The 20098-nt window shown below is 45.2% G+C and overlaps 1 protein-coding gene across 1 annotated transcript in view; it reads right to left on the bottom strand.

Moving 5' to 3' along the window:
• Positions 1-18597: 18597 nt before the first annotated feature.
• The window catches only part of LOC130022168 (zinc finger protein 239-like), a gene marked incomplete at its 3' end in the record, with an annotated part of 130920 nt that continues 129419 nt past the window's right edge, over positions 18598-20098 (bottom strand). The window contains exons 2-3 of the mRNA XM_056112936.1: positions 19407-19604; positions 18598-19323 (exon numbers count right to left, since the gene is read on the bottom strand). Of these exons, the coding sequence (XP_055968911.1) occupies positions 18598-19323; positions 19407-19604 (924 nt within the window). The remainder of the gene's footprint in view (positions 19324-19406; positions 19605-20098) is intronic.

The raw sequence follows: 20098 nt of genomic DNA, 5'->3' as shown, positions 1-20098 counted from the left end.
ACCCTGGCATCAAAAAGGGACAGGTAAGCACCATACCAGAGGGGTGACTGATCATTTATGCAGATAAACATTTGGCAGAGTAAATTCTCATGGGGAGATTTACCCAAGGAGACACTCTGTCTCCCAGGGACATCTACGTTGCTTTTATCTTTTCCTCTAGTTGTATAAGTTATCAACACTTGTAGTTGTTTGGATAAACACAGTAAGAGATAAATATCCCAACACTTATTTCTCTGGGCTTTGACAGCAAATAAGACTTTTTTTTCCTTTTTGCTTGTTTGGGTCACACCCGGTGATACAAGGGGATACTCCTGGCTCTGCGCTCAGGAGTTACTCCTGGCATTGCTCAAGGGACCATAAGGGATGCAGGGAATCGAACCCAGGTTGGCCGTGTGCAAGCCAAACACCCTACCTGCTGTGCTATCTCTCCAGCCCCCAGAGCAAATAAGGCTTTTAACACTTACTTCTCTGGGCTCTGAGAGCAAGCAAGGCTTTTACTGTAAATCCCAGACTAAGTGTTCAGGCCAGTTCACCTTGTCCTTCCCCATGGGGATCCTGTCTCTGATGTTGTAACTGTTTGCATCAAGACCATGCACACGTGCTTTCTAGAATGTTCCATTTCGAAGCTGGCGTAGTTTTCCCACTTGCCCCTGGTCCATACAAGTTCCTCGGCAGAACCTCCCTTTTGGGGTGTTAGGAACTACAGTAACTGAAGCCCGAGTCAAGTAATTATGACCAAGCAATTATGCCCAGGAGTAGATATACTTGAGTCCATCTACTCTGAAATACTAGGAGTATAAGCATTGATGGTCTTTCTGTGTTTAACCAAAGAACAGTGCTGTAGAGTGAAAACATAAAAATGCTATAGGGGAAACAGGAAAGCAGGTACAAATACACAGCCACTTCAACTACAAAGCAGTACAAATACAAAGTTGAGAATATCCAGAAAGTTATGGCATATAAGTAATCAAGACTGGCCTGGGAACTGAGACAGCGCGAAGAAAAATACAAAAGAAATGTTAAAGATAAACTTTAACCAAATCAGGGATGTTAGCAAGGACATGATAAGCTTCTCTGGGAGGAGCAAAAGGGGCAATTCACAGATGAAGCCTAAGACACTTTCGGTTAATATCCAGCAGATCACCAACAGCCTGGCCCGTTTCCTTCTTTGATCCTCTGTTACCCTTCATCGGCCAGGGTGGGGAGACCAATCATAGCCACCAAAGGCATGCAGCGCATGTCCAGACATTATTTGAACACAACTCTCAGTGTAATAGCCGGGTTTTGCCTAATCAGGGAGAGATGAAGAGTCGGGGTGCAATTTTTAAATTGATTTTAGGATACAGAAATTCTACGTTAGAAAAAACAATCATGTGTAGTCAGAGATATTAAGCTGGGAGGGGCGCTTCCCATGCTGACACTGATTGATATTCAGCATCTCACATGAAACCTAAAGAACTTAAAATAAAAAGAATTCCAGAGTGCTGCTCCTTAAGGAAGCCTCGAGATTACATATTTTGCCCAAATACAACTAAAAATAGCCCCAAAGTAAATTTTCAGTTGCAAACCGCAACCACCCCTAGAACCCCACCCAAGGGATGGTCTGGAAATCAAGGCTACTAATGAATAGTGACTGAGGGCTACAGTGTCATTTGCCATCAGGGAGCTGCCCCTCAAAAATGAACAGTCCTTTTATAGTTTTGGAGGCACCACCGGCGATATGGACTTGAAACTTCTAACTGCGCTCAAGCACCCGTCCTGGTCGAGCTTGGAGATCGATCTTGGGTGGGCCAGATGCAAAGCAAACGCCCTAATCGCTGTGCTATCTCTCAGGTCCTCTAAGTGAACCTGCAGCTTCTACAGCAGTGAGGTTGCGGCCAAAGCGTCCAAGACAGGGCCCAGCGCAGTCCCGAGCTGGGAGGGTAGGGACTGCCCAGCGCCCGCTCCACCCACTCGGCCCTGCGCCCACCTGCCACCATCCCACGACGGAGCTGCAGGGGATCCCCAGAATCACACACTCAAACCCGCGACTCCTGTGCCCCAGCACAGCCCCCACTGCACTCACCAAAGCTCCGAGTCCCCCACAAAACCCCGCCGGGCAGCAGGAACCAGGAACCGAGTGGATATCAGTTGAAAAAGCTTAAAAGTGTCCTTAGAGCTGGCTTGGCTCCACCCCTCAGTGCAGAAACTGGGAGGCGCGGTGCAGGGTGCTCACGGGAGGCCGCTAGTGTCCCGCCACGAAACCAGCCTTCACAGACCCCTTCCACGACGGACAGACAGCCTCTTCTCCCTTCACCTGCTTAACAAATGGAGGCCTGATCCAGCATCTTGCACGCAAACATGTAAATGCCCTGCTGTGACGTCACTTCTGCTTCTGCAAGCAGTCTTAAAGGGCCAGACACCAGCTGCACAGAGAACAACTAGGAAAATGCAGGTAAATGTGGAAGGCTAGTTGGCTGGAGCGAGAGCACAGTGGATAGGGTGTTTGCCTTGTATGCAGCTGACTCAGGTTCAATCATCTGGATTCTATATGGTCCCATTTTGGTGTATAAGAGATTGTTAGGATTTTACTGCTTACAAAGTGTAAGTCTCAAAACATTCACCCTCAATGTTTGTGTAAATCAAATGGAAAACTGAATACAATGAGTGCAGATGTGCTACAGCGAATGAAGTGCTTCCTTGCATGTGGCTCTACCTGGACACAAATTATGGACAGCACTGCGGGATGTGACTCCCAGAACATAACACAGAAGCGCCTGAAGAATAGAGGAAGAATAGAGGTTTGGCTGTGTATACAATGGCAAAAATGGCTAACCACAGCATCCTGATTGATCTCTGCATGATCTATGCAAAGCAGGGCCTCTGAGCCAAGTCAGAGTCACAGCCAAGAATGAAACCATGGTGAGTCTTTACAGTAACCAGCAAAATGCAATGTTTGTACCTATTTACTTCTTATTTAATTCCGTCCACCTTGCCTTATCACTAAGATCTATTATTTACCAGTTAACATACTGGGAAGTCCACATGCCAGGACATTGTCATAACCATGGTGCAGGGGATAATCACCAAGTACCTTTCACTTACGGTACTAGTATCACAGGAAGCTTTCACGTATAACAGGATTATTTCCTTCCTTACTGTACTTTTGTATCTATCCCCCACCTACTTGTTGAAACTAAAATTGTTTTACCTAAGGGCCCTGTTCTGACGCCGGCCATTGTTATCATGAAAGTGATTGATCCAACATAAATATTATATTTACTAAAGCTTGAGGGAACAGGCAAGCTTTCCTATATTCCTTACGTACAGGACTTTCTCCAGGATTTTCTTTAAAGTTACAGGTGAGAATAATTCCCTTTCCACGTTCTTACATAAATATATATATTCTTACATATATAAATATGTATATTTATATATAACTTCTCTCCAGTGTGAATTCTCCTATGCATAAGGCCCGAGGATCCAGGAAAGTCCTCCCCACAGTCTTGACAGATGTAGTTTTTCACTGCAAAATGACTTTTCACATGTGCAGTAAGGGCTGGAGACAAACTGAACACATTTCCACATTCCTTACACTTATGAGATTTCTCTCCACTGTGAATTTTCCTGTTCAGAAAGCTATGCCAATTGCATCAAAATCTTCCTGCAGTCATTTCATATATAAGGCCTCAATCCAGGATAAATTTTTCTCACACAGAAAAAGGTTGAGGATTGAGTAAAAATCTTCCCACACCCCTACATATGTCTTCTTCTAGAATGAATTTTCCTATGTTTAATAAGGAGTTAGGGGAAAGTTAAGGCTTTGCAAAAGTCACAACAAACATAAGGTTTGTCTCCTATATGAAAATTTCAGTGTCACAAAAGGATTGTGAAATAAGCAAAGGCCTTGCCACACTCCTTACATATATACATGGATTCACTGCAATGTGCGTTTTCTTATGGACAAAAAAGTTTGAATAGTAAGTGAAGACCCTCCCACAGTAGTGACACGAACAGTGTTTCATTCACCTGTATGAACATTCCTATGCTAAGAAAGACCTGAGATGAAAGGACTTTCCACCAACCTCACATATATAAAGGTTTTCTACAAAACAGAATTTATGAAAACTAAGACTTCAGGAAGAAGCAAAGGCCTTCCTACATTGCTCCCAAATATAAGTTATCTCTCCAGTGTTCCAGTGTGAGTTTTTCTGTGTAGTAAGGCTTGTGGAATAAGCAAAGACTTTCACTCTGCATATGCATATGGTTTCTTTCCAGTGTGACTTTTTCTGTGCATACTAAGATGTATGAGGCAGAGAAAGGCCACAGCACATTCCTTACAGGCATAAAGACTCTCCAGTATGAAATCCCCTATGTATAAGGTATGAGGATCCATCAAAGGCCTTCGCACAGTGCTTAAACAGTTTCTCTCCTGTGTGGATGTTCACATAGTCCCACCGGGATCATGCTGGACTCAAAAGTTTGTCCACAGTGCTTACATTTCTGGGAATTCCGTCCAATATGGGCTTATACGGGAAAGTGATAGTGCTGAGGTCATGGGAAGAGTGATCTTCTGATCACCCTCAGAACACATCCCACATGTCTCAGCATCCCTGTGGGGATGAGGGCCAAATTGCTCACTTGAGCCTTTATCACAGTGTGCAGGAAGAGACATTCCACCAGGGCTGGCTACTGCCATGTAGAAGAACAGAGGATTGCACTCATTAGTCTATGCCATGAGAGTTTTCATGTCAAAAGAAATTAAGCTCTGTAGGTAGGTAGCTGGTAGGGTACGGGACAATGAGTTTCTTGGGGAAATAATAAATCCAGATGGGGATGAAAGCAGTGACTCCGAAGCCAACCCTGAGGATTCAGAGAGGAACTGGCTTAGTAGAAACCCAGAGAGCTGGAGACATGGAAGAGGAACAAAGGCTGGTAAGAACATCAGAGAGCAAGGTCTGGCCAAAGCTATACCCCTTGACAACACGCGAGCAGTGGACTCTCAGCTTCAAAGAAAACCCCAGGAGGCAGTTTCAGAAACATGATTTCAAACTGAGAGTATCACGCTAGTACAGTGCGCTGCATGCAGTCAATTTAGGTACAATGTCCAGAATTCCAAAGGGTCCCCTGAGCACCATTTGACTAATAGATGAATGGAATTTTCCTTTATCCAATCGTAAATGTTTCCTTTTTACCTCTATTATTAGTAAAGTAACATGGGTGGGATCCATGAATCTGACCATCCTTGTGAGAAATCACAGGTAAACGAAATGGTCTCCTGGGATGTGGAGAGCTTGGGACCTGACCCATATTCCCACTTATAAAATATTTCATCAAGGCGCCCCTTTTATCCTTTAAAACAACATTCTGTGCACAGTTACATGTATCTAAACTCTCCAACTGAGACCAGAGCAACTGTAGATCTGGGTAGGGTGTTGTTTGCACATGGCCAACCTAGGTTCAATCACCAGGATCCTGTAGTTTCCAGGAACACTATCAGAAATAATACCTGAGTGCAGAGCCAAGAGAAACCATTGTGGATCACCAGGTATTGTAGTATAATAGTGGTCTGCCCTTGCTCCCTGGCAGGTGAGATCTTATGTTTCTTGTTTGCCCATAACCTTTCAATTACCTTTGTCAACTGATCAGACTTTGACTTGTAAATATTGTCTTTCTCTTCTCCTTAATGTCTTTTGCATGGGTAGCTATTTCAGAGCAATTGCTTTTTGTATGGATACAGGAAGACAGTTACAAAGAAAAGCCTGAGCTTGAGAGTTGGTCTCCAGATAATATTACCTCCTGGACATCTGCTCTCTAGACTGAAGCCTCAGCTGCCCTTACTTCCTCAATCTCATAAAGAAGGGTCCGATGTGGGCAAGTGGTGAGCTAGCTACGCTGGGATCGAAATGGGCCTGGCCAAAGTACCATAATGCTTATCTATAAGAGCCTGGTCATGGACAAATTTTGTCACGAATCAAAAAGTAATAAGTAGACTTGGACGCTGCTGGGATTGGGAGTGATTGATCCGGCCTGAGTCTGAATCTGTGGTGAGAAGTCCCCAGGAGAGTCACCAACAAGTCTAAAAGTTTCTACGACTATGTCCATACAGAATGGTAATCATTAGGAAGTAAAACTAAATATGTCAATTAAGTTGCTGGTCGAAGGAGAGGAGTAACACACCTTTAGGGCTGCTTTTTCTTCATGGGCTGCAGGTAATGGGGAAGTCTAGAAAATCATTTTTCATTGCGCTTCCCGTGGGGAGGCATGGATTGTGGTCGTGGTGAGAGAAGAAAAAGAGCAGCTTCAGGGAGACAGGGGGAATGAAGGAGACTGAGAAAAGAGATGGTCCTCCTCCACTCAGATCCCCTATCTTCCAGTATATAGGCGTTACATCCAACAACTGCCCCCGGTGCTGTGTAATCCCATCAATGGCCAAGACCCAGAGACTATAAAACCCTGCTCCTGAAAGAAAACACGCAGTCTCCTGCCTCCGTGTCTGGCTTTCTCACTGGTGCCTTTTGGAGGAGGGTGTGTTGAGTTTCCCTCCCAACCCCGAGCAGAGCCCCGGCAGCTCACGACCTCTGGTTCGAGCCACAGCCATGCTTAAGACCACTCTCCACAAGTTCGGACAAGCCTCACGCATGAAGAACCGGCAGAGGAACCCAAGTGTGCAGGACCTGGGGCTGAGATCTCCAAGCTGCACTGGGACTGGGCCTCCTCCACCCAGATCTCCCATCTTCCAGTATGTAGGCGTGATACCCACCAACTCTCCCCGGTGCCGTGTAATCCCATCAATGGCCAAGACCCAAAGACTATAAAACTGTGCTCTGGGAAGTGCACGGCCACACGAAATTTTTTTTATCTAGTCTTAATCTGGAAAAACTGGCAGGCTACCAGAAGTATCCTGCCCACACCACAGAGTCTGGCAAACTCCCCATGGTGTATTCAATATGCCAAAAACCAGTAACAATCATGGTTCTCTTTCTCCTGACCCTGAAAGAGCCTCAAATGTGGTACTTCTTAAAATCTCAGGGATAGGAAGAAGGAGACATTACTGGGGCCTGCTTGAGTCAATCAATGAACAACAGGATGACGAGAGAGTGAGAGAAGAAGAGACACAGAGTTAGAAGGACACGGTTGCGACATAAAGAGAAGGCTGAGAGCTGAGAGTAAGAGTGGCTGGGGAGATTGGAGAGGAGTCACAGAGAGCATTGGAGAGTGAGTTAGAGAGAGGGTTGGATAGAGCTGGGAGACAAGAGACTGAATAAACTGCAAGTAATCAGCAACCAGCCTGGTCCTCATTCTACTTTCATTGGTCCAAAGCAACAACTGTCCAGGGTGGAGAAGTGGCTCAAGAGCACAAAATGTGGACAGTGAGAGAGAGCTACCAGGAGAGACCTGTTAACGTGTAAATCCTGTTCAAACTCCCACTTCTCATAGGTTCCCCCAGGCCCCCCTGGAGTGACTCCTGAGTGCAGAGTCAGGAGTAAGCCCAGAGCACTTCTGGCTGTGATCCGAAAACAAAAACACAAAAACGTGTTCTGGGGGGGGGCTGGGGCGATAGCACAGTGGGGAGGGTGTTTACCTTGGACACGACCAACCCAGCTTTGATTCCCAGCATCCCCAATGGTCCCCCAAGAACCGCCAGGAGTAATTCCTTAATGCATGAGCCAAGAATGACCCTTGTGCATCACTGGGGGTGATCCAAAAAGAAAAAAAAAGTGAATTGTGTAGTTAATCAGAAAAAAGAACACAACTATCTCGACTTAGCAAAGAAGCATTTTTTATGATGGCTACAGAGAAAGCACAGACCACGAGTTGCTTGTCTGGCACATAGCTGACCGAGGTTCAATCTCTACCACCTCACAGGGTCCCCAAACCTAGCATTATCAATGAGAACAGAGCCGAGGTAAACTCTAATCTCCGTTGGGTGTAGTCAACCAAAAATAAATCAATAAATTTAGGTGCCACAGCTATAGTCTGGTAGGGTACTGGCCTTGTACACGGCTGACCTGTATACCCCGGCACAACACTGAGTACCATTTGTTACCTTTTGGCAGCAACCACAGGGTATGTATATATATATATATATATATATATATATATATATATATATATATACGCAGCCAACATGGCCGACCCGAGTTCGATTCCTCCACCCCTCTCGGAGAGCCCGGCAAGCTACCGAGAGTATTCGATATGCCAGACACAGTAACAACAAAGTCTCCAATGGAGACGTTACTGGGCCCGCTCAAGCAAATCGATGATCAACGGGAGGGCCTTTACTTTACCTTTACACATATATATGTATACATATACACATATATATGTATATATACACATATATGTGTGTGTTTGTGTATATATCTATATCTACATATATATATATATATATATGTAATTTGTTCACTAGTCAACCTCCACCAACCAGTTTTGTAGAATGCAGGTTTGGATTTTGCTAAAGGTGGCAGAACTTTGAGCTTACCTGAGAGGTGCTTGGAGGAATCCTGCTTTGTACAGGAGACTGTATTATGGTAGACTCCTTGCAAGGATAGGTCTTGCATTCCTGGCCTATCTCTGACTGCAGGAATTCAAATTCTATATAAATAATGTGAACCTTGTGAGAAAGTTACAGCAGGGTCAGGGCTGAGGCCCAACTGGTAGATAGAGGTCAGGACAGGGTTGCTGGCACCTGGGGCCTCCTGGTGCAAACTTGAGCCAGAAGTACAGACTGCAATTTCAAAGGCTATCAGCGGCACGAAAGAGGTGACAGTGAGTGGCAGGGCATTTGTCATGAACGCAAAAGACTTAACTTCACAACCTGAATTGCCAAGGAGTGATCCCGGAGAGCTGCTGGGTTTGGCAAAATCCCGCATAGCCAATCCTCCAGCCCAAATAAAGGCAATGAGGAGTTAACTGCCAACAGAAGAGGTGCAAAATCTAGTAATATGTTCTGAACGGTCAGTCCTCTGGGTTTGTTGTTTCGGTTTTGGGACCACATCCAGAAATGCTCAGAGCTTACAGGCCAGGTTTTCAGGCTATGATTTACCTATGGGTACGTGATTTTATAAAAGAAAAAGAGGATGAAAAATTATACTTGGAGCCAGAGTGATAGTACAGTTGGCAGGGCATATGTTCGGTTCCCGGCATCACATACAGTCCCCCAAGCACTCCCAAGAGTGACACTGATATTTGTGATTGAGGGGTGGTTTTTGTACCCTTTTACTTAGTTCCTATTTATTCATATTTCCCCTGAATTCCATCATCAAGACCCATTATTTACAGGGGCTAGAGCAATAGCACAGAGGGTAGGGCGTTTTCCTTGCATGTAGCTGACCCAGGTTCGATTCCCAGCATCCCATATGGTCCCCCGAGCACAGAAAGGAGTGATTCCTGAGTGCAAAGCCAGGAGTATCCCCTGAGCATCTCTGGGTGTGACCAAAAAAAAGGACCAATTTTTTACAGGTTAACATACAAATCAAGTCCAAGAGCTGGGACACTGGCATAGGAAATAGTAATCATTACTATTATTATTATGGTTTGCTATATAAGGAAACTCAGGAGGTTAATTCAGGTTCACCAGGAGCTCAGACCTTAGTAGGCGTATGAAAATACACAGTGGCAAGAACTCTTAAGAGTTTACAGAATGGGAAGATCTTTGTGTTTCCCTGAATTGCAATCATCAGCAATTCCCTTTCCCTCATAGTACTGAAGACACCAGTTTAATTTGAACTTGAGAACTGTAATGTAAAGAATGAACTAGGAGTGTATATTTAAGACATCAAAAGGTTGAAGCAGAGTGTTTGCCACAAGATCCCCCAAGCACCACACTTCAAGAGTAATTCCTGAGTGCATATTCAGGAGAAACCCCTGAGCATCACCCAGGTGGGACACAAAAATGAAAAAAATGGTCAAAGGGCAAGCCATGAGGAACCCAGAGATAATGGAGGCATTGTGTATCCCACCCAAAGGCTGGGGGAGATTGAATGATGCATTCAAGGTAAATTGAAATTTAGATTTTAGGGACTGCTGGGAGTTTGTCTTGCAGGGGATGACAGGATATAATCCCTTTCCCTCCCAGGCCCACCTGGAGTTATCCTGCCTGGGGAGACAGAAGTAACTCCATTTCTGGTTGTGCCTTATCCCCACCCCTACAAAATAGTACTTGTTTTATGTATTGAACAGAAAGCGCTATGTCAGGGGGATCAGGTTTATAAATTACAGATGTGAGCGATTTCAGTGATCCCTGTGATCAAGGCTTTCTCTGCCTGTAGATGTTTTTCTGGGCTCACCTCCAGTATCACATGGTCCCCTGGTACCACAGTGAGTAATCAGCTACCTGGGAAGCACCGGGAACCTTAGGATTTGCATCTTTGGGGAGGGAGACATAGTCAACAGTGCTCAGGGATTATTTATTCCTGCCTCTGCACTCAGGAGTCACTCCTCTGGGGCCAGTGTTGAGGGCTCCTAACGTCCTAAGGTTCAGCAACTCCTAATGGTTTGTAGGGAATTGATGTAGGCATGCAGGCAGATAGGGATGGCTCCCCCTCCCAAGGTAAAGGCAGTAAATTTCCCAGGAATAGCTCTGAAGTTGTGAAGGCCAACCTTGCAGAAAACTAGGAGGAACTAAGGCCTGATCACCTATGATCACACCCTCACCTATGGCCAGCAACAGACCCAGAGAAGCTCCTGCAGAAACAAAAGGCCAGGAAAGGAATTTCAAAGAAGATCATCACCACTCTCAACCTGCCTAGGCAACCTCCTTAGCAATGGGACTTTGACCTAGGTAAAAGCCTAGATTGTATTCCCTTCTGTTCGAGGGAGACTTCTCATTGGCTTTCGCAGACATTTGCGGGAGCAGGGCAAGTGGAGGTTCCCTGAGTGTGGGAACCAAAGTCGAACTCCAGAAGGATGTGGGGCCCCCCAACACTGCTTCCGACCCCCTCACTCAAATAATATAGTCAGATCAGGAGGTGTGGACCAGGTGGGGTGGGGTGGGGGTTGGGGGATGACCCCAGACCTCAATGGTGCTGCTTCATTCTTGTGGGGTCCGTGTGCCAAGAGCCACCTCTGATGGATTCAACTCTCATACACCCGCAAAGTAAGAGAGGGGATGAGAGAGTCCAGCATCTTCTGGCCCTGGCCGCGTCTGACTGGGCCTTGGGTCAGGGAATAAACTGGGGATCTGTGTCCGGGTGTCCCTGCTGCCTGAGGCTTGCCCCACTCACTCTATGTGTGGAAGGATACCCAGTTAGCAGTGCTCCAGAGCCAGCTACCCGAGAGCGAACAGGGTGACACAGGAGAGGCTTGCCTTCCTGCAGTACGATGTGTCCAACCAACTCAGTTCTAAAGGTCTCCAGACCACACTTCCACATATCACAGCACCCCACATTGCTGAGAGTGACATCTTCTGTCCTGAGTTTTGAGGTTCTTATACACATGAGAAGTCCCATTTATTTTGTTCTCCATGGAGGAGAAGCCAGATTTAACTCCAGCATCTCCAGATGTCTGGGGTAAAGGTAACAGCAATCAGAGAAAGTAGGGTGTGTTAAGGAGAATTTTAATTAACATACGTGGTGAGAGGGTCACACCAGCATTGCTCAGAGATTCCTGCTGCTGGGAATCTCGGGGCTGAGAGAAATAACCACAAAAAAACTGCCTTTCTTCGAACACTCTTGAACTTATTCGCTAATGTGGCTTGGCACATGCCTCAGGCAACCACAAGCGAACGTCCAAGCTCGCAAAACAATGCAGAGAAGCCATAAAGGATGACCTCAAAGACAGGAGAACAGAGATGCTGGTAGATGCGGCAGAAGCCAGGAAAAGGTTTCATAATGCCCGCCTGTCCTTCACCAACTACAAGACCAAGATGACTCCCCTTCGACATCCTGATGGATCTATCACATCATCCAGAAGGGAAATGGAGAAGATTATTCATGACTTCTACTCAGATCTCTTTAATAGCCACGTCCACTTGCCCAAATACCACATTCTGCACCATGGATATATCATTCTGAATGTTCTCCCTTCAAAATTCAACATGCTATCTCGTCGGTAAAGAAACAAAGAGCACCTGGCCCAGACAAGATCAGACCTGAACACTTGAAGAACTTACCATCAGTACTCATCAATACACTGGCTCGGCTCTTCACACGCTGTCTGAATGCAAGGTTCCATCCCAATGGAAAACCAGCAAGACCATACTACTATACAAGAAGGAAGGCATCCATGACATTGGCAACTATCACCCAATCTGCCTATTGTCTCTCATCTACAATCTGTTCACTCGAGTCATCCTGAATATGATTAGCAGAATACTAGATGAAGAACAACCATGTGAACAAAGTGGGTTCCGAAAAGGATTCAGTACCATCTACAATATCCACACGATTACTAAGCTCATTGAGGTTTCTCAGGAGTTCAAGAAGCCGCTCTGTCTAACGTTCATTGATTTAAAGAAGGCCTTTGCTTCTATGGATACGGAAGCGGTCATGGAAGCCCTAGCCAATCAGGGTGTACAAACTCAATACATCAGGATCCTCCGTGAGGTCTATTATGGATTCACTACGAGGATCTGATCACTCTACAAAGAAGTAATTATCCATGTCAAGAGAGGGGTTCGGCAGGGTGATACCATTTCACCAAAACTCTTCAGTGCCACCCTTGAGAACATCATGCGACGACTGGAATGGGAAGGAATGTGAGTGAAGATAGATGGTAGGCAACTATACCACCTCTGCTTTGCTGATGACATCGTTCTAATAACACCCAACATCAGCCAAGAGGCAGAAATGATGACCGACTTCGACCGTGAGTGTGGAAAGGTCGGACTACAGCTGAATTATGAAGCATCACAATTACGAAGACAATGTTTATGAGAAACAACCTCGTTTCTGATCCTCCATTCTCTTTCAATGGAACCATCATCTCCGAATGCAAGTTATATATACCTAGTTCGAGAAAGAAACATGATGAATGACCTGGCACCTGAGTTGCGCAGGAGGATAAGAGCGTCTTGGAATGCCTTCAAGAACGTTGAAGAAATAACTAATAGGACAAAAAACCTCCACCTACGAGCACATTTCTTCGATTCCACTGTTCTTCCTGCATTAACATATGCCTTAGAGACCTGGGCCCTATGAAAACAGGATGAGAACGCTACTCAGGTCTCTCAAAGAGAAATCAAAAGAGCTATGCTTGGAATATCACGCATCACTCAAATGAGAGATAGAATCTGGAGTTCTGATCTCTGTCAACGGTCAAGAATCAGGGATGCTGTCTCATCTGCCAAGGCATCAAAAATCAGATGGACTGGACACGAAATGAGGTTTACAGACAACAACTGGCCTAGACCCATTACTGACTGCATTCCACGGGACGTCAAAAGACTGCGTGGACGCCCACCTACAAGATGTTCAGATTTCTTCCTCAAGACCCTGAAAAATCGGTTTGAGGCTCTCCATGTTCCTAGAACAGATGCCATTGGGCTACACTAGCACGCAACAGGCATGCATGGAGACGTTACTGACACCCACTCGAATAAATCGATGAATAAAGGGAGATCAATTGATATATTTTTTAGGTTTTAGAATTACTGCTTTTATGCACCAACATGGTTGGAACTGGAAGATACTGTCTTGAGTGAAGTTAGCCAGAAAAAGAAACAAAAACAGGATGCTGTTCACTCATCTGTGGAATACAGAACACTGGATGTGGAAATGTAATGTAAAGGGGCTGCTTAAATCATCCCTGATTCCAGTGTTTAGAGAGAAGCCGGACAAAGAAGGAAAGAAATTTGGGGCGGAAGAGACCCGGAATTTTACAGGGATCAGGGATTCATTTATGCCAGTGACATGAGTGAGGGGTGTAGCCATTTACCCAAAACACAGATGCAACAGAACTGAAAACAAGAGATCTAAGCTGTAACCACTGAAACCTAGTCATATGCTTGTCCAGATGACAGGTGGGGGCAGAGTGGGCACCTGGGTGGGGAGGGAATACAGGAACACGGGTGGAGGGAAGTTGATGCAGGAATTGGTGTTCAAAGACTGTACGCCTAAATACAACTATCAATAACATTTAAAATGCTGGCATTTTAATAAAGAGTTTTAAAAACAATACAATAAAATAAATTTCCAGATTTCAGCACCCACTGAGGTTAAAGACCCTCTAGTCCAGGCATCAGGCTCTGATATTTTTCCTGTGATACTGAGACCATAGATGTGGTTGTGCGGATGGAGCTGGACCCCACCTTTGAAGTCGCATGCTCGGTCCACTGAGCACTCCAATGGCATAATAGTTTAAACAAGAGAATCTTACAGCACACTTGTATGCAATACCCCTGTTCCCTAAAGAAATTGCTGTAATGTCACATCATAAACCTGTGATTTGAGTTCTGAAATCAAACAAAATGCACAATGAGAATTAGTCCAATGTTGAATGGAATGCAGTTGAATAACCAAGCAGGTGGAGGACATCTCCATAGTTCTCACAGTCCAAGCAAGTCTACAGAAAGGGATAAGGTGTGGGAAGTGTTGCTGGGAGGAGCTCAGCAATCCCCCCAAAAATCCTTTTGGGTTTTGTTTTTAATCAGACCCAGTGATGCTTGGGATACCATAGGGGATTCTGGACATCGAAGGTAGGCGGCATCTGTAAGACGAGAACCCACCGTGATGCACTGCTGTTCTCGTCCTAATTAACTTCACTATGGGCTCACAGTCACAATTTAACATACACATAATAAAACAGTTTTTGGTGCATACAAGCGTACAGTAGGTAGGCATTTACCTAGCATTGAGGCTGACAGGGTTTGATCCTTGAACACTGCTAAAAGCAACTTATGAGAACCACCAGAAATAACTGCTGAGCATCCCGAGGCCCCATAACAAAAGAAAACTCAATTTCTTCCCATATTCAAAAAACCATGGCAATGATCCAAAGGCAAAGATATGCATGGTGTCAGATTGACTGAGAGGAGTCCAGAAAGGGCACCCGACCCTTTAGGTGTACAGTTTGGCCAGTTATACAACTGGGAAAACAAGAGCCTTGAAACACATGGACTACTTGACATACCTGACAGATAGGGAAAAATCACAATAAAGTCAAGAAAGGAAAGCACTGGATCCGTCCGTAATGAACAGCTCCAGGGAGAAGACACCCCTACCCCATGCCACACCCCCACATTACATGTTCTAGGAATGAGAAGGGGACGCTCAATGTCCAATGAGCAATGAAAAGATGTTGTGGACTGGAGGACTCCTGGGTTGGCCACATGCAAAGTAAACATCCTACTTGCTCTACTATTACTCTGGCCATTTCTAAATAAATGGGAGAAAACAGGGGAAAATGGGAGAGCACTTAGAAAGCTTTCAGGTTTAAGTCTCGGTCATACAATGAAACACCCGTCCCTTCACCGTGCCCATTTTCCATCACTAAAAACTCAAGTATAACGCCATTCCACAGCCTTCCTCTACCTGTGGGGCAGATAATTTCCAATTATTCTCTCTACTTTGATTACATTCAATATTTTGACACAAGACCCACCATTATTATTTGGGATTTTATTCCGACACTTAGATCTGGTGAAAACGTAACAGTAGACAATTCTTTTTCAATTGCTGGTTATAAATAACATATGATTTTGGAATTATGAAATTTTAACAACGAAATCTGGAGGAATTTCTGCAAAAACCTGCTGGGTTCTGAGATTCGTTCCTGAGTCTCTGGGATTATGGCCATTAAACAGCTTTATCACGAGCCAGAGAGGTGGTTTGTGGGAATGACTTAGGCTCTTGTTGGGGTGAGGAGGAATTGGCCAGCTCCACACCCATCCTGCGAGGCCCCACGTATCTTCGTGAGTGTGGGCCCAAACCTGACTTTCCAAAGGCCTTTGGCGGATGGAGGCCACTGAGCCGCCAAGGAGGAGCAGTTGGGGGAACAGAACCAATTCCCCTTGGGGTGGACCTGGGACAGTAACCTACTGCAGGATCCAGATGCTTTTCTGCTAAAAGGCACTGGGTTTCGAGATTTGTCTCTGAATCTCTGGGATCATGGCCATTACTCACCTTGATCACGAGCCACAGAGGTCAATCGTAGACGCCAGACAACTCGGGGTTTCGTTGGGGTGGGGGGAAAAGGGCCGGCTCCACCACCATCCCATTAGGCCCTGCATGTCTCCTCACTGCAGTCCCAAACCTAACAGTCCAGAAGCCCTAAGAGATGGCGGCCACTGAACCGCCAGGCACAAAACCTATTCCCACCTGAAATACCCAGCTTTGGTAACCTACTGTGGGGACAGAACACATTTCTTCTGAAAGCCACTGGGTTCTGAAATTAGTTTCTGAGATTCTGGGATCATGGCCATTAAACAGAGTGATCAAGAGCCAGAGAGTTCGTACATGGGCAGCGACTCGGGGTCTCATTGAGGTGGGGAGGAAAGTGCAGAGTCCAGCCCAATCCCATGAGGCCTTGCATGTCTTGTCACTGCAGGCCCAAACCTGTCTGTCCAATGGTCTATGGAAGATGGTGGCCACCGAGCCACCAAGTGGGATCAGGCAGAGACACACACCCTTTCCCCTTGTGGTGGTCTGTCGCCGGTAGCTCATTGCGGGTATCGGGCACATCTCTGCAAAAAGCTGCTGGGTTCCGAGATTTATCTCTGAGTCTCTGGGATCGTAGCCTTTAAGAGGTTTGATCAGGAACCAGAGAGACCTTGCCTCCAATTATATAGCTGAGCAGGAAATGGTTTGTTGTTGTGTCTTGCACATACCTAACTTTGGCTGTTTACTTTCTTGGAAGACTTTGCCCAAAGTTTTTGTTGTCTGGCCAAAGGCACAACATCTATTTCGGAGTATCTGGAAGTCTGATGGTGCCATCAGGCTGCTGATGCAGTCGCCCTAGAGGCACAGATTGACCTGCTGGCGGTACCATAATCCCGTGTTGTAGAAATTCTATATATGGGGAAAAAAACACCAATAGTGGGGTTGGAATCACTGTGAAGCGACTAGGATGCTAGCCTCCCCATCCGATAGGTACCCAGCAGCACCACAGAATAATTCCTGAGATGCAAAACCAGAAGTAAAACTTGTGCATCAAAGAATCCCTTCCAACACCCCTGAATAAAAGCAGCTATTAAAATTAATCTAAAGAGGGGCTGAAGTGATAGCAGAGCGGGTAAGAGGTTTGACTTGCACGTAACCAACCCGGGTTCGAATCCCAGAAACAATATGGTCACCTGAGCTTTACCAGGAGTAATTCCTGAGTGCATAAGTCAGGAGAAACCCATGCGAAACGGTGAGTGAGACACAAAGAGCAAAAAAAAAATTATAATCCAAAGAGTAAATTTTCAAGGCATATACCTCTCACTTGTCTAAACACACCCCAAAGTGCCAAACCCAGCACTGAATCCAATGAAAATGACCGACGGCAAAAGTGTCCCTTTCCTTTGGGGGCTGCCCATGAACATATTTGGAGTTTTGATAAGTGTTATTTCCAGTCCAAAGGCTCCAAACAGGGTCCTTCACAGTCTCCAGTAGGAAGGAACGAGATGACCAAGACCCCCACTCTTTGCAGGCTCCTCACACCAAGGCCTGAAGTCCATGTGCCCAACTTCCAGTGCCGTCTTGGACCTGGATCGATGGTGGCTGCAGGGGCCCTCAGGATAACGCACCTTCACCCATGACACCTGAGCGACAGAACAGCACCCAATGCACCCCTCAAAAGCTCCACATCTACGAAAGCCTGGATATCCAGAACAAGTAAGAAACAAGCTTGAATGCACCATACAAGCTGGCTAGACCTGGCGCTCAAGTTGCCAAAGCAGGGTGCTCAAGCATCCCAAATCCTAACACAGGAAATACTGAAGAATGAAGGATTACCTATTTTTCCATTTTCAAAGTATTCAATGCTGCATCTTCGTTGATTTCTGCCATAATTCCAGCTAACCAGTCCCACTGGGCCAAGCCAGAGCATAGCAAACAATAATAGAGTAGTGAACCATGAGAGCTCTGAGCAGGAGGTTGTTTCTGTACCTGTTTATTCAGTCAACTTCGTCCTTATTTTCATCAACATGACCCATTGATTACAAGTTAACACACAAGCAATTCCAAGCACAAGAATACTGGCATAGGTGCAGCCCGGGTGAAAATCAGCAGGCTTCAGCAAAGTAATTCCCACATTCCTTACATATATACGGTTTCTCTCCACTGTGAATTCTCCTATGTATAGTCAATTGCGAGGATGAAGTAAAGGCATTTCCGCATTCCTTACATATATTATGGTTTATCTCCAGTGTGAATTCTCCTATGTACACGAAGGCTTGAGGCTTCAGCAAAGGACTTCCCACATTCCTTACATATATACGGTTTCTCTCCAGTGTGAATTCTCCTATGTACACTAAGTTTTGAGGCCAAAATAAAGGTCTTTCCACATTCCTGACAAACATAGGGTCTCTCTCCAGTGTGAATTTTCCAATGTTCACTAAGTCTTGAGGCCAAAGCAAAGGACTTTCCACATTCCTTCCATATATACGGTTTTCACTCCAGTGTGAATTCTCCTATGTTCACTAAGTCTTGAGGATTGAGCAAAGGCCTTCTCACATTCCTTACATATATACGGTTTCTCTCCAGTGTGAATTCTCCTATGTATAGTAAGGCTTGAGGATTGAGAAAAGGCCTTCCCACATTCCTTACATATATACGGTTTCTCTCCAGTGTGAATTCTCCTATGTACACTAAGTCTTGAGGCCAAAACAAAGGCCTTTCCACATTCATTACATATATACGGTTTCTCTCCAGTGTGAATTCTCCTATGTACATTAAGGCTTGAGGCTGTAGCAAAGGCCTTTCCACATTCCTTACATATATACAGTTTCTCTCCAGTGTGAATTCTCCTATGTACACTAAGGTTTAAGGCTTCAGTAAAGGACTTCCCACATTCCTTACATATATACGGTTTCTCTCCAGTGTGAATTCTCCTATATACATTAAGGCTTGAGGCTGTAGCAAAGGCATTCCCACATTCCTTACATATATACGGTTTCTCTCCAGTGTGAATTCTCCTATGTACACTAAGGTTTGAGGCTTCAGTAAAGGACTTCCCACATTCCTTACATATATACGGTTTCTCTCCAGTGTGAATTCTCCTATGTACACGAAGGCTTGAGGCTTCAGCAAAGGACTTCCCACATTCCTTACATATATACGGTTTCTCTCCAGTGTGAATTCTCCTATGTACACTAAGTTTTGAGGCCAAAATAAAGGTCTTTCCACATTCCTGACAAACATAGGGTCTCTCTCCAGTGTGAATTTTCCAATGTTCACTAAGTCTTGAGGCCAAAGCAAAGGTCTTTCCACATTCCTTCCATATATACGGTTTCACTCCAGTGTGAATTCTCCTATGTCACTAAGTCTTGAGAATTGAGCAAAGGCCTTTCCACATTCCTTACATATATACGGTTTCTCTCCAGTGTGAATTCTCATATGTACACTAAGAATTGAGGCTTTCGCAAAGGCCTTCCCACATTTCTTACATATATACGGTTTTTCTCCTGTGTGAATTCTCCTATGTTCACTAAGATTTGAGGCTTTCGCAAAGGCCTTCCCACATTCCTTACATATATACGGTTTCTCTCCAGTGTGAATACTTCTATGTATACTGAGGCCTGAGGATCGAGTAAAGGCATTAGCACACTCCTGACATATATAAGGCTTCTCTCCACTATGCGTTTTCATAGGTCTATTAAGACTAGAGGTCTGAATAAAGGCCTTCCCACATGTCTGACATTCATGAGGTTTCTCTCCTGTATGAATTCTCCTATGCATAATAAGATGTGATGATTGATCGAAGGCCTTCCCACATGCTTCACATGCAAAAGGTTTCGCTCCTGAATTTATATTCATATGGTCATGATGGAGTAACCCTTGACTCATACTTTGTTCTTGGGGCTGACATTTCTGGGGACTCTGTCCACTGTGGTTTTCTATGGGAACACCACAGTGATGAGAACATGGGGAGGCTCCCCCACATTACTTACACCTATATGGGTTCTGCTCACGGTGACTGTGGTTGAGGGTATGTTGCTGTGAGGGACTCACTATAAACAGTGCTTCTCTCCATAGCA

This window comes from Sorex fumeus, unplaced genomic scaffold (assembly GCF_029834395.1).
Source record: "Sorex fumeus unplaced genomic scaffold, SorFum_2.1 ptg000019l, whole genome shotgun sequence".
In the NCBI taxonomy this organism is placed as follows: domain Eukaryota; kingdom Metazoa; phylum Chordata; class Mammalia; order Eulipotyphla; family Soricidae; genus Sorex; species Sorex fumeus.
The sequence above is the reverse complement of the archived record's forward strand: the minus strand, read 5'-3'. Positions and strand labels throughout refer to the sequence as shown.